The 26692-nt window shown below is 37.3% G+C and overlaps 1 protein-coding gene across 1 annotated transcript in view; it reads right to left on the reverse strand.

Moving 5' to 3' along the window:
• Positions 1-551: 551 nt before the first annotated feature.
• Positions 552-26692, reverse strand: part of LOC145665405 (ADP-ribosylation factor-like protein 13B) — a 54111-nt gene continuing 27970 nt past the window's right edge. Inside the window, exons 3-9 of the mRNA XM_081732714.1 lie at positions 25125-25258; positions 20630-20745; positions 17406-17585; positions 14729-14969; positions 8054-8339; positions 4816-5019; positions 552-841 (exon numbers count right to left, since the gene is read on the reverse strand). Of these exons, the coding sequence (XP_081588840.1) occupies positions 717-841; positions 4816-5019; positions 8054-8339; positions 14729-14969; positions 17406-17585; positions 20630-20745; positions 25125-25258 (1286 nt within the window). The 3' untranslated portion in view covers positions 552-716. The remainder of the gene's footprint in view (positions 842-4815; positions 5020-8053; positions 8340-14728; positions 14970-17405; positions 17586-20629; positions 20746-25124; positions 25259-26692) is intronic.

Here is a 26692-nt window from a genome sequence, read left to right on the forward strand (position 1 = left end):
TTCGCACTCTGCCCTCATTTATCTCCCACCCTCTCTATACGACCTACCACTAAAAACTCTCTTTTTCTCAATTTCTTTTGGTGCTGAATCCAGTGCTAGTGCTAGTGCTGAATCATTTTCAGCAACTGAATTCACCAAATCGGAATGGTGCCTTGTCAGCTTACATTTGATTATAATAGATATAGAGAACAAGGTTCGAAGACGGAGAAAGATATGGCACGCAAATCTCTTTAGACTGATTGATTGATTGACTGATTCTCTCTGTATTTCATTTTCTCCATTTTTCGTAGAAGACTCCATTTTGTTCCTCTCGACTTAGCATTACTTAGAATCATTGGACAGATCATCATCGGCAAACTTTGTGCTACATTATACTTCACAGATGCACTATTTCACTTGTTTTATAGACGAACGTAGTAATTAAATACGTTTATGAAATATGTATATATATATGAACTCACAAACACACACATTCATGATAAATCTATAAAATGACTATAAACTACGTAACAATCTCTACAAAATAAATTTTATAAATAAAATTCATATGATCGAAGCGTCAACAAACCTTGTTATAAAAATGAAATTACAAAACTTCTTTTTCTTTTCATATATAAATACTTAGAGAGTCACTGGTTGTATGATTTCTATGGCAACATTATATGAGATCTTTCTTTATTAAAACATACGTTCGTCCTTTAGCCATTTGACTTGCTTCACGTGGTCACCTCCTCCTTTGACATACTTGTTTCTTTGATCTCGTTCAGCGATTGACACTGGCTGGCTTCTGGCGGAGGATGCACCAACTCCAGTTCTTTGTCTAATCCCCACGCGACAACGTCTTGTAAAGAGAACAAAATAGATTAATAAAATACACATTAAAAACTATTCGTTTAATTTGAAGCGATTTAATCAAGGTTTGTCTCTCAAGGAACGAATCTTTTAATTTTCAACATTTGAAAAAAATAAAATGAAATCTTTAAGTTTTACGTCCCATGGTTATGCTGGCTAGGCTAAAGGAGACGGTGATGATGAGAAATGAATGAAATGGTAGAATGGAGAAAGTGGGGGGAAACGGGAGAACCCCGAGAAAACCCCAACATACGGTGTTTTTCCACCACAAAATTAACTTTGCGCGAGCTGGGATCGAACCACGGACCCCATGCCCAAGAAGTGAACGCTCTACCACTGAGCCACCGCTGCACATGTAAAAGGAACACTGCAAAAGCAGATTAGTTTAGTCAAATTTCAGTTCCAACAACTACTAGACTCTCCTGGTAAAAGACCACGTGTGCTCAGAAAGTAACGCGACCCTACGAGAAAACGAATGCCATTATAACTTATTTTCTTCTTCTCGAAATAGAACGGGCACTCAAAACAGGAACTTAGGATCCATGAGCAGCGTATATTTACAGTCTCTCGCCATTTTGGTAGTTATATCCAAAGGCAGAAAGCCTTCATAGATAAATAAGAGACGGTATAATCAGAGAATATCCAAAATTAGATCGTGGTTCCAGACAGAACACTTACTATTCCCACCAATCACTTTAAGAGACTACCTTGTGCTTTAGTAAAGAAGGCAGAACAGGGTTTCTTTCCCTAAGCGACAATACGACAAGTTTCAGGGGGTTGGGAATGATGGAAACGCACTGATAAGATCGACTGAATGCTTTGACGGTTGAATGATGTCGAGTTGCATACTGAGAGTAATTAGTTATAATTCAGTCCGAGCTCATTGCACTGCCCACACGGCGTTGCCGGTTTTTGATAATGCATTCCTACAATATTCATATCGTATAGCAATTTCTCCATAGGAACAAAGACATGCACTAAGTTTACTGGCAGCTTTTCACGGATTCTGTAATGCCGATACAGGGAACTGGGTGATTGGCACTTGTGTGATCAGGCGTGATATTCAAGTTTGAGTATTTAATTCCCATAGTGAAACTAAATTCATTTATTACATAGAAATATTAAAGCACAGATAAATATACTTTCATTCTGAAGAATTTCAGAACAATCAGGATCCCACTAAAAATTACTTATTATTTGAAAGAACTAATAATAGTATGAAAATCATATAGACTAGATACTACTACTTTTACGTTCTGTAACTGAAACTGTTTCGGTCTTTACTAAGCCTTTTTCATCTACCCTTTCGAACTTTTTTCTTTCTTTCTTTCTTTTCTTTTCTTTTTTAAATGACAATCTCCTCTTATTTTCCTTCTAGCTTTTAAGCGACATTAATACAATTTTCCAATGGTGTGAAAGACATTAATCCTTCAAACATGTTGTTGCTAAATATTAAAAAAATGCAAAGCAGTATCATACACCAGGAAAATGAACTATGTATGCAATGTGTATACTATTAATCAAACGCTAATTGAGAGGGTGCATTATGTTACTGATCTTGGAGTCACTCTGCAGTCAAACCTATCAATTGATATTCATGTCAACAGAGTAGTTGGTAAGACCTTTCGGAACGTTGGCTTTGTGATGAGATTAGGAAGTGATTTTTCTAACACTAATGTCCTCAAAACAATATACACTGCCTGTGTAAGGTTTACGGTGGAATAAGCAACGACAATATGGAGTTCTAATAGTAAGAAATATATAAACAATATCGAGAACATTCAAAATAAATTTGTGAGCTTTTTGGCACATAAAGAAACAGGGATATATCCAAAATTTGAGAAGTACCAAGATCTTCGAAACAAATATTCATTACAATCACTTGAAAACAGGAGAACTCATTTTATTTCATCAGAAATCAAAATTCACGTCCCAATGAGACCCCATAATGTCATGTTCCATCTCTCACCGCAAAGGACTAATGCATTGAATGTATCGCCTGTCAGAGAAATGTGTTTATTGTATAATAAGATGTCACAAGAGCACCCAGATATAGACATTTTTAGTTATAAACAAATTTTCATTCTAAATAAATTAGTTGTATATCGTGCTATGCGTATTTTTTAACGTATAAATCATGTAGTCTGCTATAAGATTATTATGTTATTACATATATATTTTAAAGTGAATTCCCATACAATGACAGAAAACTGTAATTAGGCATTTGCCTGTTGTTTTTTCGAAATAAATAAATAAATAAGTTATTGTTCTTTAACCCTGATCTGTTCTTATTTTCTCCTCTGCAGAATATTTAACGTTCAAAGCTTCCATATCAGCACTTCGTTGCCGAAACATTTAACAAAACTACAACAAAAAGTAAAGGAAAATGTGTTATCAAGGTGTATTTGGAAGGGTTCTCAGGCAGACTTTTTGTCATCAAATAAAACATCTAATCTTCTTTCCTTCTTAAGATCAAAAATGTATTTAAAGAGGTTGTTCAGTCTACATTTGGCCAATTTCGACTTACCCAAAAATTTAGAAGAATCCATGACGCCAGGTCCGTAAGTGCTCGATGTGTTTCCCTTGGTTCCTAACACTAGCCCGACAGTGTAATTTCCACTGTAATAGGCTTCTCTAAAGAACTGGGAGGGGAATCTTGTCCCATTTCTTTTGCACAGCTTTCCAAAGTCCTTCCACGGTTGTCACACGCCGTTTTCCCAAAGCCCGCTTCAGCAATCCAAATCCACAATAGTCCATAGGACTTGCATCTGGAGATTTAACAGGTACCTCATTGAAATGTATCACCTGTATACCACTTGCCTCCTCCATCTCCCTGTAGAATGCGAGGGACGATCGTGAGGTATGTGATGAGGCTTTGTCCATGTGAATGCGCACCAGAATGGCGTCATTTCCGTACATTGTTGGAATCTCATGCTCGTAGATCGGCCGCATGATCTGCTCCTGAAAATACTGCACATTTTTTTTTGCAGTTCTTCGCCACCCTACGAATCTTCAGTTTACCTCGGTAACAGTAGACAGTAACGACATGAACCCTTTTGGAAAGGATTCTTTACAGACACTGACCCACCTTCTGAAGTTCTTGGCGACTTTCTTTCGGTACATAATGGCTCTCGGTTTGCAGCAGTCGGAAAGGTAAATCCATGCTTCATCGAGCGTTACGACGTACATCCACTTTTGTTTTGCCAGATGCCATTCGTACAGCTTCCGGGCGTTACACTTACGTTCCTTTTGGTGGGAATCCGTGAGAAGATGGCCGCGAGCTTTCATGACTTTTTCCAGTTTGAGTTGATGGTATAACGTCCGGCTCAAGTCCCCAAAGACACGTCAAGACGATTAGCCATACACCTTTGTGTTGACGGATTTCCTTGCATTGCCATTTTGCGAAGTTTCCTCTGCATGGTGGAGGTGGTCTTGGTGCATTCCCGCTTCCTAGGCAACTTCGTTGGTGAAGGTTCGTTGCCCTTGTACTTTTTAATAACATTTTTTATTCCACTTAAACTGATGTTGCAACCATTCTTCTTGCACTGTTTTCTAATGACAGAAACACTAAAAAGGGTATCATAAATAGCCGCAACATAGCCTTCCCAAAACCGACTTAGTTTGGGCGGCATTTTGGTCACAGAGCGAAAACCCACACACTTGGAAACAAATTTAACACAACATTCACAACAATAGTCCTGTTTTGTGCATTATTGTCGTCCGCGCGGAAAAACAACTCCGTTCCCAGTTTAGGTGAGTCCATTCTGCCCGGGAGGGGGAAGGAACGAAATGGGCCAAACGTAGGCTGAAGAACCTCTGTACAATATGAGTCTCAGTCGAATAAAATTTCAACTTAAAGGACAGCTCAAGATCATTGAAATCTGCCACTTGCTAGGCATTTAACATCATATCAATAAACATTAGTGACCTAACACCAATAAAAATTTTAAAAGAAATGATTACCTTGACTGGGCCTCTTGACTCCGGCCGATGAAAGAACAGGTTTACTCCAGGGCGGAGTATTGGGCCCAGAGCTTCCCACTCGCAAAGGAGGGAGCTGAGCTTTCTTGGGAGAAGTGGACACAGATTCAGGAAGCGGAGCAGTCTTGTTAATCTTCCTGAGGAATGGCCTCTTCTTCAATGCTGTCGCCTCCAATTCCAGTTGCTCTGAAATAGAGTCACGCGCTATACAAAGCACTCACTTTAAGCTACAATGAACTATGCAAATACATTAGAAAGTCTAAATACATTTATGCATTGTATAAAAGCCCATTAAAATGTAGCTGATTTTAAAAATGTAAATTTGTAAATTATTTATTGTTCTTGCCTCTTTTGGGACGCAGTGACAGAAAATAAAGATTTTGTTGTTAAAAATTTATTTAAAAAGAAAAGAGCTACCATTGAAATATTAATTATAAAATCAAGTTTCCTTTTGGTAACTGCAAGTATGGAGAATACAGCTCATATTATATATATCAAGTGCCCCGAATTTGGCTTGTAGTTAGAAAGTATACTAGTAATTTCTTGTATAAACTTCAACAGCTTTTTTTTCAAGGGAAGATATCAATCACTCTACAAGAAATTTAGCCATTAAAAAAAAATCAGAAGATAGTCGATTCTCGTACCTGTTAACAGATAGTACAAAAACTAAAAATGGAATAACCTTAAATAAATAAAAATTGGTTAGTTTTAAAGGTTAGAGACTTCTTCATCAGTGGAATGAATAGTGACATAACACGTGACTATATCTAGGTGGACTGTCAAATTATGTCAATTATGGAATAACAATAATAATATTAATAATAATAATAAATAACATCATTGTTATTAATCTAATTTTTCGTAACTAACTTATCATGCTCATCTTATTAATCTAACTGATCATGCTTATACTACAAAAAAGGGACTGATAAATGAAGCAGTGATCCCGGGTTCGATTTCCAGTGGAAGAGCCTTGAAACATTTGAAGACATTACTGTGCTTGAGATTCTAGCTAAAATAGGTCCACGTATCATGTAGTATTGACGCTGAAAGGGAACAGCAAAAAGTACTAGCAAAATTAGTGTAGCACAAATAATGAAAAATATGCAGGTGCATAGGTAAATACTCTGAGTATATTTTTTTCTCTTCACTATTGACTCAAAATGAAAGAAAAGGAAAAAATGAAATATTTATTAACCACCTATAACTGAACTGGAAACGGGCCTCCCTGGATATAAAACAATGGCATCCGCATCTGTAATCACAATTACTTTAATAACATGTAAACACTATATAAGATTCATGTCGTATATGTACTTGTTCTGTGACATAGAGCAGCGCACAAATTTCATAGGTCCCCAGACAAATTATAGTGTTGCTGAAAAAAGTGGCGAAAACGCTAGATATGGCGAGTTGAAGTTCGCGATACTGGTGATCAGTTGTCACAGCCGATGATTGATATTTGTTATAAAAATGTCAATAGTTAAATAAAATCTCTCTGTTTCTTCGATTTATTTTCTACTACTTTGAATTTAAAAACTTAAAAGATTTCTGTGGAAAAGCATTGCTGCGAAAGTTGGCCGTACGTATGATCTCGCACCACAGGCATTTCGACTGAAAATATTAAACTCAAAAATTCACAACTGAATGAAACAAGCTTAAAACAGACATGTTTATCATGCTTCCTCTGACATGTGAAACGAAATCTTTAAGTTTCACGTCCCACGATTACGCCAGCTAGACTGAGATGGTGATCATGACAAATGAAGGAAATGGTGAAATGAAGAAAGTGGAACGAAACGTGCAAAACCCGAGAGAACTCACGCACAAGGTGTTTGTCCACCACAAAGTTCAATTGGCGGAGCTGGAATCGAACTAAGGACCCCATGCATAAGAGGTGAACGCTTTACCACTGAGCCATCGCGGCCCCGGTACGTGACGTTTGGGCAGTGGACGTTTGGGCGCGAAGCCATTTGGGCGCGAGTTAAATTAGAAAGTCATTATGTTAGGCGCTGAGTACTAAGTTCTAATCAAGATATCACTAGGTGTCTACTGTAGAGGAAGTCCTTGAATTATACTGGATTTCTTTTTACATACTAGAGATACTGGAATTTCAAAATTCTAAAAACTGAATTAACAATTAAATTTTGTAAATTTAAGTTTTAACCAAAGTTAAGTGTGCTTTTTATTTGATAACTTTTCAAGCCAAAGGTAAGCAGACCAGACTAGATATGATTGACTGCATTACATACATAGTGAGCCTATTCCATTAAAAAACTTAAAGCAGGCCTTCTACTGTAGTTACGCAATAAGTGTGAGTGTAAAACACATTTCTAGTGGCTAAATGACCAATATATGTACGCTTAACTATTATTTTTCACTTTGAAATCGTTCTTTTTTTTCTTTCGCCACTTTCTTTAATGCAGATTAAATGCTTACAATGGGACGAAAAAAAAGTGTGTTAAGTTTTGATTTTTATAAAAAGTGATACCAGAAATACGGCATACTGCGTTCCTAAACTCAATGTCTTAGACATCCTGTATTAACATCTTTCCCTCAACTCGATTAGGATTTAGGATTTTTAGATTTCTGGGCTCTCGGCATCTAAGGCCATTTAACCCGTCACGTTTGAGGGAGCACACTATCCGGGGAAAGGGAAGGAAGGAAGGAAGCGGCCTGGACCTGTAAATTAGATACCACCCCGGCATTATTAACAGTCGTCTGATTCCTTCATTTCCTAGCTTTCTTATATAATACAAAAAATAGATCATTAGATCAGAAGTACAAGAATAGTGAACAAGCGAAAAACCAGTCCATGACGAGGTTAGGTAACAAACACCATAAACGCATTAAACTATTTAATTTAGAAAATATACAGATAAATGAGGTGAGATAAAAATAGAAGTGTAGGAAATGTATATATATCTTGATTCGCGCTTAGTTTTCAGTGCCTAGCTTACTTTATATGTCGTAAATTGTGATTTTTACTATGTACCTCGCGCCCAAACGGCAGCGCCGAAACGTCCTGCCCCGCGCGGCCCCTCCTCTGACATCCGTACGAGTTTCTCTCCCTATGGGCACCCCTCCAAGGAAAACGTTTCAGACAAGCATATTTTTTAACTTTATCCGTAATCTGCAACGAAAATATATATGCAAAAATAATGTTAATGCCCATACGTGCATCCGCGCAGACCTCTATAAACTGACAAGTTAAACTCACCTCTGATAAGTTCTGTGACACTAGCTGAGGGACTCTGCACCTCCAACGAAGAACTAACACTGTTCGCCTCTGTCTCCCTTTCCTTCTGCTCATTGGCTGCATCTTCTTTCGTAGGCTCCACCAAAGTTAATACGTCTTCATTTTGGACGTCTTCCACTTCACCTGGCAGCTTCAGACCATCACCGTTACCATCATCGTCTGCAACATTTACCTTCCGCACCGGTGACTCTTGCACAAAGATCACACGAGCTCCGGACGTCTTGTCAATCACAGGTTTATTCGCTTTCTACATCACAAAAAAATATTATTGCTATTTCCTTTAAATAATAATCAAAAGTTGCAACAAACATTTCATAAAAATAAATACAAGTTAAACTTTTGCTTGCAACAAACATACAAACAGTCACACCCATAAGAACTACATGCTATGGAAAAACGATGTAACGAGCTAAGGTACCATTGATAATTAAATTACACAACAACAGCATGCTTAGAAATTTTAGTCGAATATGTGACATTTTTTTGCTAATAATCGGGAAAAGTTTGATGAAAAAAGGAAGGGATCAACGAGTTACCTGTCTCGAATAATTTATAACGAAATCATGACTTTAACCGCTAGGAAGGTAAAATATGAAATTAATCATGAAGTTTAAAAAATCAACTATACTGGATTCCACGTTTGACAAGCTATGTAGGTCACAGACAGAGTGTAGGCCTGCTATACACTCTGAGATAAGTCCTAGGAAATTCTTAGGATTTATCTGAGGAAAAATGTTACGATATATCTCGTACGAAATCCTACCCTTTTGTGCCATAAACGTAACTACACTACACATCCTACTGATATTGATATCAGACGGTATATTGTTAAGTTGCACACCTCTTAAAATTAATATATATATATAAAGTAAAACGTACCTCATCAGTTCCTGCACCACTCTTCATTCTGTCGAGTATTTTTGCTCTTTCACCCACGTACTACGATCACCGATCCGAAGAGGTGCCAGGTCTCACAACACATACCCAACCAGCAGTGTTTTCCAGTGCCGTCTGTCTTGCATGTCTGTTGTGACAGAGCGTTGACTTTGTATTATATAAAAATGTATGCTCCTCGTATGCACTAATAATTGCGCAAATAGCATCTTTGCTACAGCTCATGATTTCCTCTTAAATAATCGTGCACAGGTCATTTGGTATCGTGGACAAATTATTTTCACTTTCTCTCACCTGATGTCACTTAAGTCGAAATCTTACGAACTTTCTTTCCGAAATAGAGCGTGTTCTAAATAAGAGAAATCTCATAGGATCGTTCAGAACCTAGGAAATGACATGAGATCTGATGCCATACACGTTGAGATTTTGACTTTAGGAAAAATCGTAAGAGATTTTCTTGGATCTATCCTATAGTGTATAGTAGGCCTTACATGACATTACGTTGAAGACAGTTGTGCATAACTGAAACAATTTTTGCGGTTTATCCCTATCACTGGCTACAAGTGTGAATAGCTGGAAAATGATGTGTTAATGACCATTATCATTACTGATTTGGACAAAAGTAATTGTCGTGGCCAATCGTACGACAATGCTTCCAACACGCGAGAGTTTATTCTAGATTACAGGAGAAAATACAAAATATAAACTGTGATGCTAAATTCATGCCTTGTTCTGTACCCTCTTTAAACATTATGGGAAGCTTGCTGCAGAAAGTAGTTTAGAAGAGACCTAACTTTCTAAATTTTTGTTTTTTGCAGCAACTCCTGAAAAGTGTAAAAGACTAAAATCAAGTGATAATGTGAATATTACTCTGAAATGATTCTCGGAAACGAGATGGTAAACGAAAGCTGACGAATATAAGACTAACTATATCTTGAAACGTAATTTATAAAGGCAACCATGAAAGTTCTGTCGCTTTTTGAGGAGGTCTGTGTTCCATTGGCTCTCACACCGTAAGTTAAATGCGAATGGAGATAAGGCGAAGGTCAGTTGTTGGTGTGGGTATATCTAACATACTACCTGGTTGTGGCATTTTAGTTACACCGTTAACTTGTGTAAGGACATGTATGGTGCACTGGGGTCAAACGCCGCTGCAGCGGGGTGAAAGATATACCAGGCCTTTGGTGAGGTTGTCGTTAGGACAGTGCAGCGGTGGTTTACAAGTTTAAGGACGGTGACGAAAAACTCGAAGACGCAGCACGTGCCAGAAGACCAACACATATACAAAATGATCTTCAGGCAGCAATTGAGATGAACAGTGGCCAGACATGTGAGGAACTGAGCCTACAATTCAGTGTGTGTGTTTGGTGGACTGATCGTGGCATCGTGCATCGGGAACTGCTGCTAGCCGGTCAGAGCATCAATTCAACTGTGTACTGTCAGCACTTAAGCCGTGTTCATGAAAAACTCAAAACTCTGGATTCAGTACTTCTGAATCGCAAACGGGTCCTCCTGTTACAGGACAACGCTAAGCCCCACGTGGCTAGGATGACCCGGGACACCATTCTACGCCTTGGATGGAAAACACCATTGCATCCGCCATACTCCCCAGACATTGCACCGTCCGATTATCAACTGCTCCATTCCTTGGACAATCACCTTAGAGGGCACCAGTTCAAATCCCCAGTAGAGGTGCAAAATGCATTTGATACCTTTTTCGCTTCACGGTCCACCGAGTTCTACCGCGATGGAATCCATGGCCTTCCAAAACGTTGGGAGAAGGTCGTCGATGCTGATGGGGACTAATTTTGATCTTCCAGGTACGTCTTAGGTGACATATCGATGTTCGAAGATGATGGGTGAAAATGCGACAGAACTTTCTTGGTTATTTTTATACAAGATTTTGGTTTCAACTTTGCAAGACCCTCACAAAACGTCAGTTTTGTGCAAGATTGTTGGACTGCTGAAAGAATTAGAAAACTGGAAACAGCATTTATAGCAGTGTTACCGTTCTTTATATTGGAAAGATTGGTAAAGAGCTTCACTAAGTTGATGTAGACTTATTCGTGATTGTAATATGAATCTCTCACTGAGCTAGCTAACACCATTAAATATGATTTCAACACATTTAAAACTAAAGCCACGTAAACACTGATAAAACTGACTTCAAAGGAAAAGAAATATGATGCTCTTCTTTGGTGACATCGAAGTAGAAAAGAGGAAGAAGATAAAACAGGCATAACCGAGCAACAAAGAAAAAAAAAAAGTATTTCTCATTGTAATTGAAAAGCTGGAGACGGAACATATCTGTCGCCGTGCAGCTCATATAAATCATTTGAAAAGTTTGCACTGTTTAGAAATAATCTTGAATTAGATGCAGTTGCATTAAGATTCAGTCATAGATGCTCTTAAAATACTACCCAAAAGACTTTGAAAAATTCTTTGTGGATGTGTGTGTCTATTTCCAAGCTCATACGAAATCCCTGAGTGTAAGTAAGGGGAGAAGTAGGGGACAAAATTTCCCGCTCGAGGTGAGATTGCTGCACACATATGCAACAGTGGCTACAGAAAGCCTGCTGAACGTAGTGCAAACTGAAACGCGCATGTCTGGAAGGCTACTTACAGCTACCTCTTTGCGACTAGCTTGCATCGAAATCAGTGTTGAATTCACTTTTGTACGGGGGGAGGGGGGGGGCAATAAAAATTTAAGAGGTACATTAAGAAAAGAAAAAAAACTTCCGGATTTCATAAAAAGTACAAAACACAGAAAACATTTCTTTAAAAACCAGTGTGGAAAATCCTCCATGTGAGAGACTCTCTTCTTCGACTTTTTCCTTTCCTCCCTTGCTCCCAACAGTGCAAGAAGGCTTCTAAAACAGTAAGTCTCGAAACCTATGTAATACATATGTGAAGAATTGAGTTAAAGAGAGATCCTTCATCCAAGGTGGTTTAAACCACCTGTTTTTTTTTTTTTTTTTTTTTTTTTTTTTTTTTTTTTTTTTTAAGCAACTGGTTTAAACCAAAAAAACAAAAAAAATGTTCGTAAAAGTGTAAGTGTTTGTAAAATCTTGATGAACACACATTTGTGGGTTATCACGTTTCACTCCCGTATATTATTCGTATTATATTCTGACCTAAATTCCCCATTCATTACTCAAAAAGATTATACTACAAAAGCAACTTTTTTTTTATAAGTTTATAAATGTTTATTTTGTGATTTTTTGTAGTTGTTATTATTGTTATGTAATTGCAATCGAAGAAAAATTCTAAATATTGTTTCGTTTCAATGTTTACTATTGATAAAATACATCGAAAATGCCGTACTTTTTGTGTGTGTGGGGGGGGGGGGGTCATACAGACCCCACGAGAGGCATTTAGTGAAATAAGTATCTTTGGTATCTATTTATGTATAAATGAGTCAGAGCCAAAGTGGACTCAAATATTTCGTATCTTTATTCACTTTTCTTATAGATATGCAGATTAAGTCGGTGTATTTCTTTAATTTGGACCAATAAAAGTCGTTGTTAACTAACTTGAACTAAATTAGTTCTTCTGTACTCCGTGGTACTTTGAAATTGTTCATATGTAATTCTGTGTAATGGTTTCACTTGTGCAACTGTTTATCTTTTTGTCCTTCTGAAATGACTCTTGATAGTTATATTAAGAAGCCTGTAAAGATCAGTACAACGTATTTTTTTAAATTTTTTTTATCAGGATTCCTTCGTGATTGAGTCGGCAGAATTTGTGGCCAATTAGTCCTGGTTCCGAGTTCAAATGGAGGACAAATTCTCTCGGATGTAACTCGAGAAGCGGTTTTTATTCCGCTTTAAGCTTATGTGACCCCTTCCAGCATAACCCGTTGTTACATAATAACATCAAGGCGAAACAAACTTAATTCTGTGCATATATGATATGAATATATAGAGCAAATTATTTAAACCATAAAAACCTGGTTTAAAGCAAAAAACTTTTTTTTTTTTTTTTTTTTTAATAAAAACCATGATTTTTGCCAACCCTAGTAATAATTCTATAAGCAGAACTAATACAGTCAAAGATCTAGGTGTTACATTTGAGCCGAAATTAATGTTGATTAAACATTTCGAAAACGTTACTCATTATGCTTTTAAATTATCAGGATTCATAATTAGAAGTGGTAAGGACTTCAGTAATACTGAAACACTCTTGAAAATGTGTTACTCATATGTACGCTCCAAGTTGAAATAAATATGCTGTTGTAACTTGGAACCTTCGTAACAAAGGTATCGCCAACAAATTGAAAAAGTTCCATCAAAATTTCTAAAGTATTTCATATACAAAGTAACTGTCACTTTGTTAAAATTGCCAGTGCACTGCGTTTGGGAGCAGATGTTTGCGAGCAACACAGATGTCCTGCCTGTAGAAGTGTCGTAGACAAGAAGGGTCTTCATGGACTCTCTTGTGCCAATAGTGCGGGCAGACATTCACGCCACTCCAGCGTCAACGACATTATAATGAGGGCATTAATTTCAGCAGTTGTTCCTTCTATATGTGAACCGCTGGGATGCAGTAGTGCAGACGGCAAGAGGCCAGATGGTATGACCCTAATACCGTGGAAGAAAGGAAAAGCACTTCTATGGGATTTTACTTGTTCCGACACCTTCGCCCCTTCAAATCTGCATTCTTCCTCAGCACAAGCTGGTAACGTGGCTGCTCGCCGGGAAACAGAAAAGCGCAGGAAGTATAGCAATTTACTCGACAAATATCATTTTGTCGCTATAGCTGTCGAATCGGGTGGTTCATGGGTCCCGAAGGCCTTAACTTTATAAAAGAAGTTGGTCACCGCATTTGTTTATCGTCAGGAGACGCTAGAGCAATGCATCAGTATGGCAGTACAAAGAGGGAACGTTGCATCAGTTTTGGGAACGCTACCCTCTGGTAAGGAACTGGAGGAGATCTTTTGTCTGTAATCTCGGCGAAGGTTTGAGGATGCTGTTGCGAGGCTTATCACAATAACGTGTATTAGTGGATAATTATATTTTGATATTCTGTAAAATGTAAATTGTGCACTGTCCAAGGAATGTAATCTTTTGTAGTTTTGCCAGCGGACTTAATGCAAAGTGGGTTCTGTGCGTAAAATTGTTCATGTCTGGTTCCTTATTATTTTGCTGTTTTGCTTACTGTTTTGCTGTTTTTCTATCGCTGTTAAAATTTGCATGTGTTACTACTAAAAGACGCACAGAGGAATATTTGTACCAAAAACTATTATTTACTGTTTCTTTAAAAGTTCCTGAAAAAGTAAAAGTAACTGGAATTTATCCCTCACTTGAAAATCATAATGCAGTGGTAGACAATTTTAATATTTACTCATTTGAACAAATGCGTGACATTGCCGATCTAATATTCCTCAAAATAATATTTAAAAATGAATTCGACTGCTCAAACTTTATATCAACGTTAAACTTTCATGTTTCTTCAGTTAGAACTGGAACAAATAATACAGATCTTTTCTACTGCAAAAACATCTAGGACTAACATAATGCTGAAGTCACCAATCTGGAGAATACGTTCTATCTACAACAAATTATGTCAAAAACATCATAAAATTGATACATGCATCATGTCCTGTAAGGCACTTAAAAAAAGTAAATATATATTGTAATATTTTAACATTCTAATTGGGCTTCTGCCTCTTGTATTGATAAACAAGTAAATAAATAAATACATATCAATTAACCTAAGTCGAAATAAAAAGTAAAGAATTACCGCTAACTCAGCGATGGGTTTGAAAGGATCTGTAATGACATCTCCGTCACTGGAATCATCCCTTGCGTCCCCGTTCTCATTGACGGTGGGTTCCTCTTGCTCTCTCTCCTCCCGCAGCTTTCGAATCCTCTCCATCCGCTCCCTCTTTTCCTTTTCATCCAACTCCCGTTGCACGGCCACATCCGCTTCCACGCGAGCGTTCAAGTCCTCGTAACGCATGATGATACAGTTTAACAGCCACCTGCAAAGCAAATAACAACAAATCTACATTTACTACTTTACGAAGCTCTGTTCGTCGTTCTTTCTGTTTGTCCTCAACAATACCGTTGATGCATGAATTTCCATTTTCCAAGTTTTTCATTTCGCATTTATTAACAGAAATTGAATAACGTAAATAATAGTATTTACTGAACTTATCGACTCAAGATTATGCTCCGAAGCTAAGAGAAATGATAATGAATAAAATGCTAGAACGAAAAAAGCAAGACAAAATAAGAGAACCCCGGGAAAACATATGCCCCACGAGCTGACTCACTACAACGCCCTCTTAGTGCGAGTCGGAATCAAACCAGACTAAACGTACCAGATATAATAATAATAATAATAATAGCTGAGGAGAACTGAATTGAAAAGCTCTTGACGTGCAAATTTCTGGAATACGGCTTTTGTTGTAGAGACGAGCATGACCCTCGCCAAGCGTGATCTTCACGTCCTAGGTGTTAGGCTACTTGCACATCGATTTCGTTCAAATTCGTTCAGTAGTTACTGAGAAATAAAGTACTACATACAAGACAAGCCTAGCCTGGCCCTGGCCACGCTCGGCCGCACAATAAAGGACTTTTATTCCCTACACCATAAGCTATTTGCTGATCATTTTCTTTCAGATCTGGTCAGTACTTATCGAGAAATAAAGTACCACATACAAGGCGAACTAACTTGAGGCTGTCCTTGGCCACCAAATACAGCGATCTTTAATCCCTAGGTGATAAACTGCTTGTCCACCGAATTCCATTAAGATCCGGCCAGCATTTCCTAAGAAATATCACATACAAGGCGAGCCGAGTCAAGATTATCTCTGTCCGCACTAAATATAACAAATTTCTTCCTTTGGTCATGGGTTATTTGCCCATAAACTTGGTTCAGATCCGGTCAGTAGTCTCCCAGAAATACAGGACCACATACAGGACGAGTCGAGCCTATCCGAGACTGTCACTGACCCAGCCCGGCCATCAAACATAGCATTTTATAAATTAGGCCACGGGCTATTTTTCTACCAAATGTGGTTTAGATTCAGCAGTAGTAATCGAGAAATAAAGTGCCACTCACACACATACACCTGGAGTAAAACTACAAGCTTCCGTATATTTACGTCGGGAGCTAATAATAATAGGTCCCACCAATGGGCTTTGCGGTGGACAAACACCGTGTACGTAGGTTTTCTCGGGGTTCTCCCATTCTCTCACACTTTATAATTCCATCATTATCATCCATCTCACAATTATCGTCTCCGATAGGCTAGGTACACAGTGCCGTAACCAGGAGGGCTGACTCGGCTCAACCTTTCCCTTTACTTCAGTAATATTGAAAACTGATCCTGTACTAACATCTTACATGCAGTATGTTAGTATGTTCTATTCGTTATCACGATATTATAACAACCTTTATAATGTTACCATAACACAAGCATTAGAGAGTCATGTTCATAAAACTTACTTTTCAGAAGCTCTATATTTAACCCTTCACAAAAATTTGAGTAATATGTTATATTCTTAATCTTTTTCAGGTCTTTCTTTACAGTACATGCGTCAAAATTTAGTATCTGTGAGTGGGAATCGAAGTATTATACAGGGCGTTTCAAAACAATACAGACAAAGTATGGAAGCTGATTTCTGACACCAAGATAAGACAAAAAGTACAAACCAACCTGGGCGCAGAAATCAGGTCCATAGCTCCAAGACTATGGGACCTACCGTAGTCGGGTCAAGATTTCACTTAGGAACTAGTATGTACCCTATCCAAATATCCAAGTTTCAGAATCCTCCGGTACTTTCGCAACAATTTTTATAGAGGTAGGTGGTGAGTACTTCAAATTATATGCCCGTAGCCAAATACTCTCTATGAAAATTTGAGGATTCTGAAACATAGATATTCGGATAGCACACATATTAGTTCCTAAGTGAAGTATTGATGCGACTACGGTAGGTCCCATAGTTTTGGAGCTATGGACCTTTAAAGTTCATTTTTTTCTGTTTTCGGCAGCCATATAACTTCGAAATGCCGGATTTCTGCACTCAGGTTGGTCTATAATTTTTGTCTTGTCTTGGTGTCAGGAATCACCTCCTAAACATTGTCGGTGTTGCTTTGAAACATCCTGTATATATATATATATATATATGGAAAAATGGGGACCAGACCTGAAAGTCTTCATGATATATATATATATACAGAGCACGAACTTTCAGGTCTGGTCCCTATTTTTCCTCGTATTGATCTAATTTATGTAAATGCCTATAAATAAACTAAAATATTTGGTCGTGAATGGTTTGAAAAAAATTCTTCGGTATCATCACGTTAATATCGAGATTATAGGTAAAAAGAGACCAAGATTTATAAGTATATTAAGTGTTTCCGAATCTGTTAAATCCGTATAGTAAAGCTGAAAACAGGCTGCACTTACTTGTATCCATTATGAATGGCAGGATCTATCTTCTTTTGAGCATTGTTCTCAGTTTTCGTGGCGCTACACGTTTCCACGAACGTCGGGCACTTTTGTTCATTGACTAACGTCTCCAGATTCAACTTCTCCACAATGTCCAGCTCATCTAAGGCACCTTCACGGTCTTGCTTATTGGCCAATCTGAAACGGATGATTAACTCTTAAAGAAGTTCACACTACTTCTTCGAACACGAGGGTTTTTTCAACTACTTTAAATCAACAGAAGACAATCAGGTGAAATGACGAAACAGGGATCACACAAAGCTGCTCACTGGACGATGGCCATCCCTCTTCCCCGTTAGATAAACTCCAGCATTCAACGATTATGGAGTAGTGAGCGTAAAACATATCCATCCAATTGAAGTGCCCATCAAGTAAGAACTACGTGATGAAATTAGACTTGTCCAAGCGAAAGCGGCCGCAATTTACCGTCGAATGAATAGGGATTATGGTATGAACTTTACAACTGATGGCCGTGTGGACGAGTGCTGCAGAGGATTTAAAGGACTTACTGACGTATACGACAAGAATAGCCAAGGGACACAACCTTAAGGAACGCATGAATCATGTGGTTTCGTGAATGACGTAGATTATGATTTCTGACCTGTCTTATCTTGGAATTCAACGGAACTCAGCAGCCGCCTGCAAAAATAGAGTTACATCACGTAGTTCATACTTGGAAGGCACTTCGATTGCAGTCAATATCTCTGAAATGTTTGATCTTGGAATTTCAGAGAACTCAGCAGCCGCCTGGAGAACTGAATTACATCACGTAGTTCACACTTGGAGGGCGCTTCGATTGCACTCAATATCTCAACTGTCTGATCTTGGAATTTCAGAGAACTCAGCAGCCGTCTGGAGAAATCGAATTACATCACGTAGTTCACACTCGGCGGGCGCTTCGATTGCGGTCGATATGTTTTTAGCTCACTCCATACTGATTGAAGGAAAGATTCTGTTATCGCTGTGAGGATGAACGACACCTAACAAACAGCTTATTCTTATTCTCGTTTCATCATTTCATGTGATTCTCTCGTGGCTTAATTGATGTTACAAAAATAATCCCTGTACATCTAAGGAAATATTTATGGTGTAAGGAAGAAGACTAGGTTAATAAGAAAACTGAGCTTATTATGGCTGTGTTTTTATCCAGTGAAATATACCAAGAACTCTTCTGTTTGCATGATCAGTCACGATGTACGATGAACTAACATCAAGAGCTTACATACCTAATTAATCAATAACAAATCACAGAAATTATAATTTAGTAACAACATAGAGTATAATCACTTTCTAGGAACTAATTTGTCCACTAACTGAAAGACATGAAACTATAATAGTGGGCCTGATAAATGAAGCATGAAGAGCATTCAGTGACTACAGAAGGTAATAAGGCCTGTTTTATTATTAACCTTTTAGGGTGGCTATCAGTCTTTCTTCAGAGACGCAAAAAAGATGCCCTAAAAGTCATCTCAGCATACGATTGACTCATTTGACAAAGTAAATAGGGCTTATAAATCACATCTGTCCTGAACAGAAAGATCTGTGTTTATATGCCATGCCGGTCTCTGAAGGGTTATCAATAATTCGCGAGATATTCGCTTATAACATTTTAGGTTTTCCACACATAGTATTGTGTTTTATTTTATTCTTATTCTACACCAATTATTTACTTCGATGCTCTCAGGATGAACTGTGTTGAATTTAAAACATCTGAAATATGATATGCAAGACCTAAAACGTTATTTTATTATATAACTTTGTTCAAAACGATATCCAGAAAAATAAATCACAATATCATGAATAAGATTTTAAACAAATGAATACTAAAAGAATTATCATAAACAAACGCCATGACTATTTTCACTGTATTGAGTATTAATGACAAATTTACATTTTGGCCAATTTCAACGTTTCCTTAAAAATCGTTTTTAAATCTTTGCTTCTTCTTCTCCTTTCTCTATTGTTATTACTACTACTGGGGTCTTGACGTCAGACCAGGTTGACAGTATAAATACACAACCACACTATTTCACTAACCAAGTATTATTTTCTTTTAAACCTTTAAGTGCTGCGTGAGATCACGTTGGTCTCATAAACCTCTTGTTAGCTTATGGCTTGTGGTGACTCACTGATTTCACTGTTTACATTAAACCTATTGCAGTGTATAGTAGTTGACCTAGTAGTACTAGAAACAGTTTTGGCCTGTGGAATTGTGAGTCCACGGTGGTCTGTACTACTGGAATAGATAATGTCGAAGCAGTATCATCATTTTTTTTTTTCTTAGTACTTGTAGTGTGCTTAGCTTTCTGTTCACTTGAGTGCATGTTTTTATCACTACCTTTATCTGAAGTGTGATATTGATCGGAGCTACACACATCACAGAAAAATGACTCGTTTTCACTGTTCTCATCTTCATCGGATAATATTTCCTGCCAGAGTTCACACATCCGCTTTTCTTCTTCAAAAACATCCACCATTTGGAAGAAAAGTAAAAATTGTAGCACGGTGGCTCATTCGCGTTATTATTTTACAAATCACATTATTCAAAGATCTAAGTATTATTCAAGTCACTCAAAACTGAAGCAAGATAATAATCTCATGAAGCAACAGTACAACAAAGTGAGCAGAAGTTGCCCCTATACTAAACTCGTTACTAACCTATGTATTCGCATTTTCTCGGGAAAATCCGGAACAATCGGCTAAAATTTGCGTGGTGACATGCTGGTCACATCCGACCACTAAGCCTATTCCGGGCGGTGGTCTATTTGGGGCCGCATGAGACCAACGTGTCACCACAAGAAAGTATTAATACTACACAGTACCGATAATACAGACTTACCTAAAATGACTAAATAATTATTTAGAAAGACAAACAGAAAATAAAAACTAAGTAAACACATGTTGGCCATAGGGGGATATTTTTGTGGCGATATACGTGGCACTTAACCTTTTAAAGTAAAAAATGCAACAGGATATTCGTATTTACGTTATTATATTACAAACTAAAACCTACCAAATAATTTTTGAACCGACTGAGCAACTTGACTATCCGATATGAAAACTTAGCGACTCACCAAACATTCCTTCAGGGTCACTACTTATAGAACAGAAATCAATAATCTAATTGCTTTACTGCAGGACTACCAATAAAATAAAATAATAACAACAATAAATACACTTACAGTAAAACAGGCTTCCCAGCTAGCTTCTCATGGTGCAGCAGGTTTTCCAGGACTTTCCGACATTCATCGATTCGACTTACATCACTGGCGTCAACAACAAATATTACACCATGAACCTAAAAACATAACAAAAACATTACCTTTAATCACAGAAGCTACTAACGAAGATCTTATACTACGAGCTAGTAATACCTTGGGGAGAACTGCAGTTGAATTAAATTTCACTGATAAAAATAAAATAAAATATTTCCAACAAAGTGTTGAATTAGGTATATTTATCTTATCTTGATAATTGTTTGGATAAATTCTTACAGTATAAAGTGCATCATGAAATTAATTGTGCAATGAACACCGTAGTTCTAATTCAGGTTTAAAAATTCATTTCTTTACTGTAACATATTAGTCAAGGTCTCAACGGTAGCTCTGGACATCATATATATAAAAGAAGTCGTGACTAATCAACGCCCAGGCCAAATTTTAAATTTTGACAGTGCATAGGATTTGTGACATGAGGTACTACTAGGAGAGATTTCTAGAGATTCGATGAGGAAGGGGGCGGGGAAATACGATTAGCAACTACTATAATAAAATGTTCATATCTCCGTATCTCTGAAGGGTAAGGACATGAAACTTGGCATATGAACTTCCCATTTAAAAGAATTAGACACACGTTTCTAGATATTTCCCTTTACCCACAATTCGTCTTTTTCGAAACACACAGAGGTCTGATAATTTACATCGGCATCGGCACAGTCTGCCCGCTTCAACATAGGCCTTCGTTTTATCCCATTTGACGTATAATATATATATATACAGGGGTAGACAAAAAAATCTAAAAACACTTCATACAGACACGTAAGTTTGGCCTTCCACTGTACAACGCGTGTTGCGGTTGCCGACCGTTTTTTGTTTTCAATGTGTCATGTGGACTTTCTCTTCCGTCAGCAGTAATCTGTTCACCTACGTGAGTGACGTGGTGTGAAAGTGGTGCGGTACAATGGGCGACATGACAGACTTCCAAAGAGGCATGATCGTTGGTGCCCGTCTGGTTGGAGCTTCAGTGGCAACAGTGGCGAACATTGTGGGGGTATCGAAAGGCACTGTGTGCAATGTCAAGAGGGATACATAATTCATGGTCATACGACGTCTGCAAAGCACAACAGTGGTCGAAAGACAATCCTGTCAGATAGGGACCGGAGGGCATTAAAACGGATTGTAGCAGCTAAAAAGACCACTGCAATGAAAATTACGTCTGAACTCAATTTCGGCCTACAGAACCCGGTTTCATCGAAAACAGTGCGACGGGAACTTCATAAAATGAAAAATCATGGCAGGACTGCTATCGCTAAAACCCTGGTCACAGCAGTAAATGCGAAGAGGCGTATCCAGTGATGCAAAGACCAAAAGGCGTGGATTTACGAGCAGTGGAAACACGTAATGTGGTCCGATGAATCGACCTTCACCTTGTTTCCAACAACGGGTCGTGTTTACGTATGGAGAACACCGTCACAGGCCTATGATACAGACTGTCTTCTCCCAACTGTAAAGCATGAGAGTGGTTCTGTTACAGTATGGGCAGTGATATCGTGGTTTTCCGCAGGTCCCATCATAGCCCTGCATGGAATGATGAATGCTAAGGCGTATGAGGCCATTTTGGGCGACCAGGTTCTACCCATGGCCCAAATATTGTCCCCTGATGGTGATGGCATCTACCAAGATGATTTGGCACCCTGTCACGATGCAAAAACGATGAAATCATCGTTTGAAGAACATAACCAGGAGCTATCACACCTCCCCTGGGTCCCACAATCACCAGATCTAAACATCATTGAGCCATTGTGGTCTGAGTTAGAAAGGCGTGTTCGGTCTCATTACCCTCTACCCTGACGACAGAACTTTCTTTGTCTTTCTGCGATGAGCTTTTGTAAGTCAAAAGTTTTCTGCAGGAATTCTGCAGAAATTTTCCGCAGAAGAAACACATGTGATTCTTAAAATTACGCTTTACGCTACGTAAAAAACAGTTCAAACTATATTTATGCGAGTAGTCCGTCCATTCTCCTCTGGCAATTTTTCTGCACAGGTGCGGGAAATTTTCTGCGATCACATCGCACATCGCGGCATGCTCTGCTATGGGGTCCTCCACCAGCACCCCTTAAGGAACTGGAGCATGTTTTGGAGGAACAATGGTACAAAATTCCACACATCACGATTCAGGAGCTGTATACGTCCATTCCACGTCGGATCCAAGCTGTTTTGGGCGCAAAAGGAGACCCCACACCATTCTAGATATGTTTTTCACACTTTTGCAAACGTTTTAGATTTTTTTGTCCAACCCTTGTATCTCTCTCTCTGTATATATATATATATATATATATATATATATATATATTTACTAGCCTTCGGCTTTAAAATACGTAAAGTTTTAAGAGATGCTTTTTGTGATTAATTCTGGCATCAAATAAAAACAGGAGGACTTAATAATTAAAAAGCTCTAAGTTGAGTAATTAACACATTAAAATTAAAGTAATTTTATTCAGTACTTTATTATTTGGATATAAATATTATAAAGAAATAAATCAAAAGGAGAAAAATATAGAGAAATATCAATATTCAGTAGTATATTTTGTTGTATATAAAAGCAACTGAAAGATTTTCAAATTACTTAAATTATAAATTTGCACTAAGAAGTAAGTGACAGCAAGTGCAGAACAAAGATGGAACTATAAAAATGTGACCATTGGATCGGAGACTCAAACTCCGATACTCAAGTCGTCTACCTGCCAACCTGGGATTTATTTCTTGTTCCAGGGTTGTAGCTAGTTTCTGCAAAACGCTGTGTCCTGCTGACTACATTACCTAGTTTATCCTACATGTGAGGCGTACCTTTATATTACATCGTTCTTTATCACCTATACACTTGCTGCGGGTGTGGTTTAATGATTTGTAAGGCTCGGATTTTCATGATATGTCATATTTTTACCCCGTTATCTTTTTACACATAACACATTTCTGACCCTTGTGAACACGAAAATACGGTTTTCATTGGTCATATAAGCGCATATTTGAAGCATATTTTAGCGTCAGGTTATATTTTGGGCCCGAAGTGATATAAAAGCATATTTTTGGAGAATTTCACTCATTGCTTAGAAATCTCATTTGCCAATTTTGGCCACCATGTTGAGTTTGTGTAACAAGATTTGAAGGAATAACGTAGTGTATGAGGAAGTGAAACAGTTGACTTGAAGATAAGTTTCTTTGTTGCACATTGGCGTAAAATATCTCCATCCATATCCGGCGGAGACTATGAAAACACGGAAGATTAAAGCAGTTCAGTGAAAATACTGGGAATTCTCATTGAGCATGATGGGAGATATGACCCCAGGAGAATTTCCTCCCGGGTCACTCTCTGAAATCATTACTGGTACTAAGGGTGCAATATCATAACAGTCCAAGTGAAGGAAAAGACCAGTCTTTTTTTTTTTTTTAAACTTTTACACTGACTATATGAACATTTTTCAGATCTAAAGTCAAGTGCTCTAGTATATATATATATATATATATATATATATATATATATATATATATATAGAGAGAGAGAGAGAGAGAGAGAGAGAGAACAGCAGTGTTGTTTCAGTTTTTGTTTGGGGGAGGGGAAGATTCTCTGAGTGAGTAGAGTATCATTTACCCCATCCCTACAGCCCCTAAGATTATTTTTCGATGTATTTTAGGCTATCTTTTAGGGTATAAATGCAAATATATTTTCAAACTTTTAGATCATAGAAATCCAAGCCTTAATGATCTGCCTTCCTTCTTCAGGAATCGGGACACCCTGATACCAAGTCTCGTAGTCGTCCTTTTTTTTTTTTTTTTCACTTTCCGTCAGTTTTATCACACGAATATTAAAATGGAGACAACATGTAACACACAAAGAAACTTATCAAGGCTCCCACACACTTGAAGTATGTCTAGGGTTTGGGGATCATAGCCGACTTATTTTAACTTTCTCTCCCCAATGCTTTTTTTTTTTTTTTTTTTTTTTTTTTTGTCAATGCTTGCAGTATAAATTAGCCTCATAGGATGAATGTGCAACAATAAGTAGTAATAACTGCATATAGAGCATTAAGTTTACACTCAACTATTGGTTTATATATATATATAACTGTGGTTTATATATATATATAACTATTGACGGGCAGATAATTCCCCGTCAATACGGCTTGTGGAATGCAACGTCAGAAACTAAGGAAACTACTGTGTTACTAGCAGCAAACTGACAGATCGACCTTACCAACGGAAGATCGAGGGGTTGGACTCCCAATCAGTCTAGCGTTAGAATCTTTCTGTATTATTCCATCATGAAAATATTCCCTAGTTGAGGTTATATAAGTAAGCTCGATCAATGCATTATACTTATTTCAAATAGACACATACAACTCATTACAAGATGATTTATTTATGAGCGGTTATCTTTGAATCATTTTCAGATACTACTTACATCTGTAAAATATCTGTGCCATATTCCTCTGATTTGAGGGCCTCCTCCTAAGTCGTAGATTATGACTGAATAACCTTTGTGGACAAGGTTTATGGACGAAAAGCCAACCGTAGGAACTACTGAATCCGTTGGTTCTGAAACACAAAGGAAATTTTGACAGTTATCATTAAAAGTATTTAGCATAAACCTCCTAACAAAACAGCCACAGAAAACATTAATAATTTTTAAAAGTTTGTTTTGGTTATCTCTCTGCTGTTGTTTCGACTCATGACTGTCTTCCTCATTTGGGTGTGAAAGTGTGGTAGAATGTTATCCTATTGAGGGGATCCTTTTAGGATAACTAATTGAATGCATCGAATAATCTGAACACGGGGGAAAAATATGACACACATTGATCACAGGAAGAACACATGTACTAACTCACTTGACTCTGCGAAACCAGACATCATCATCATCATCATCATCATCATCATCATATTATTATTATTATTATTATTATTATTATTATTATTATTATTATTAATATTATTAATATTATTATTATGGTGGTGATAATAATAATAATAATAATAATAATAATAATAATAATAATAATAATAATAATAATAATAATAATAATAATAATAATAATAATAATAATAATATGATTCAGATTATTCCGTGTCTGCAAATAACTATCGTAAAAGTTCCGTTACTAACAAACAGTCTTCTTTCCGCTTCAGATCTCGACTGAACTGAGTATAATATTTCCCATTGTACAAGCTTTCCTTTAGTAGACTTAAATTTAAACTACTCACTGAGCAAAGCAATACGTTTATTCTAAAAATTATAAACACGTAACAGTTTCACCAACTATCCACTTGCCTTTATCAGACACTATAAATACATAGGTAATGACAGATTACACAGTGAAACAATTCCTTGATGCTGATTGGTTAGCACAGGCTAGTTCAGCCAATCCCTTTCAGTCACAAATTCAGAATATAAAACAGAAACAAAATTCGCAAACTCCCCCCCCCCCCTGCTGACACCATATTCATACATACCAAATTTACCAAAAACCTTACAAACAACTCTTAAATATGAATACTAAATAAATAGTAAAGAATAAATAAATAAATATCGTAAAAAAATAATATAAATAATACTAAAATTTCATATATATATATATATATATATATATATATATATATATATATATATATATATATATATATATATAATACAAAAATTTACAAAAATAACATGTACAATTAACATACTCAATCTTTAAGGCTCCTTAATAATTTACTTCACTGTTCATCAATTTTAAGTCCTCAATTCCTGTCCATGATCCTAACACCTATTTCAATGAATCTTGTGTGTTTCCATTTTCTCACCAATCTTCTCTCAACTTTCACTTCACTCTAATTAATTGAATGTCCCGTGTCTCTTATGTGCTTATTAACTGCATTTCTCTCTCTCTCTCTCTCCAGCCTAATATCATTCTTATGTTGTTTTAACCGTTTTTCCGTTTCCCCAATATAGCACATATCATACTCACTGCACTGGATCTTATACAGGGTGAT

The sequence above is a fragment of the Thermobia domestica genome, chromosome 1 (genome assembly GCF_964235325.1).
Source record: "Thermobia domestica chromosome 1, izTheDome1.hap1.1, whole genome shotgun sequence".
Taxonomy (NCBI): Eukaryota; Metazoa; Arthropoda; class Insecta; order Zygentoma; family Lepismatidae; genus Thermobia; species Thermobia domestica.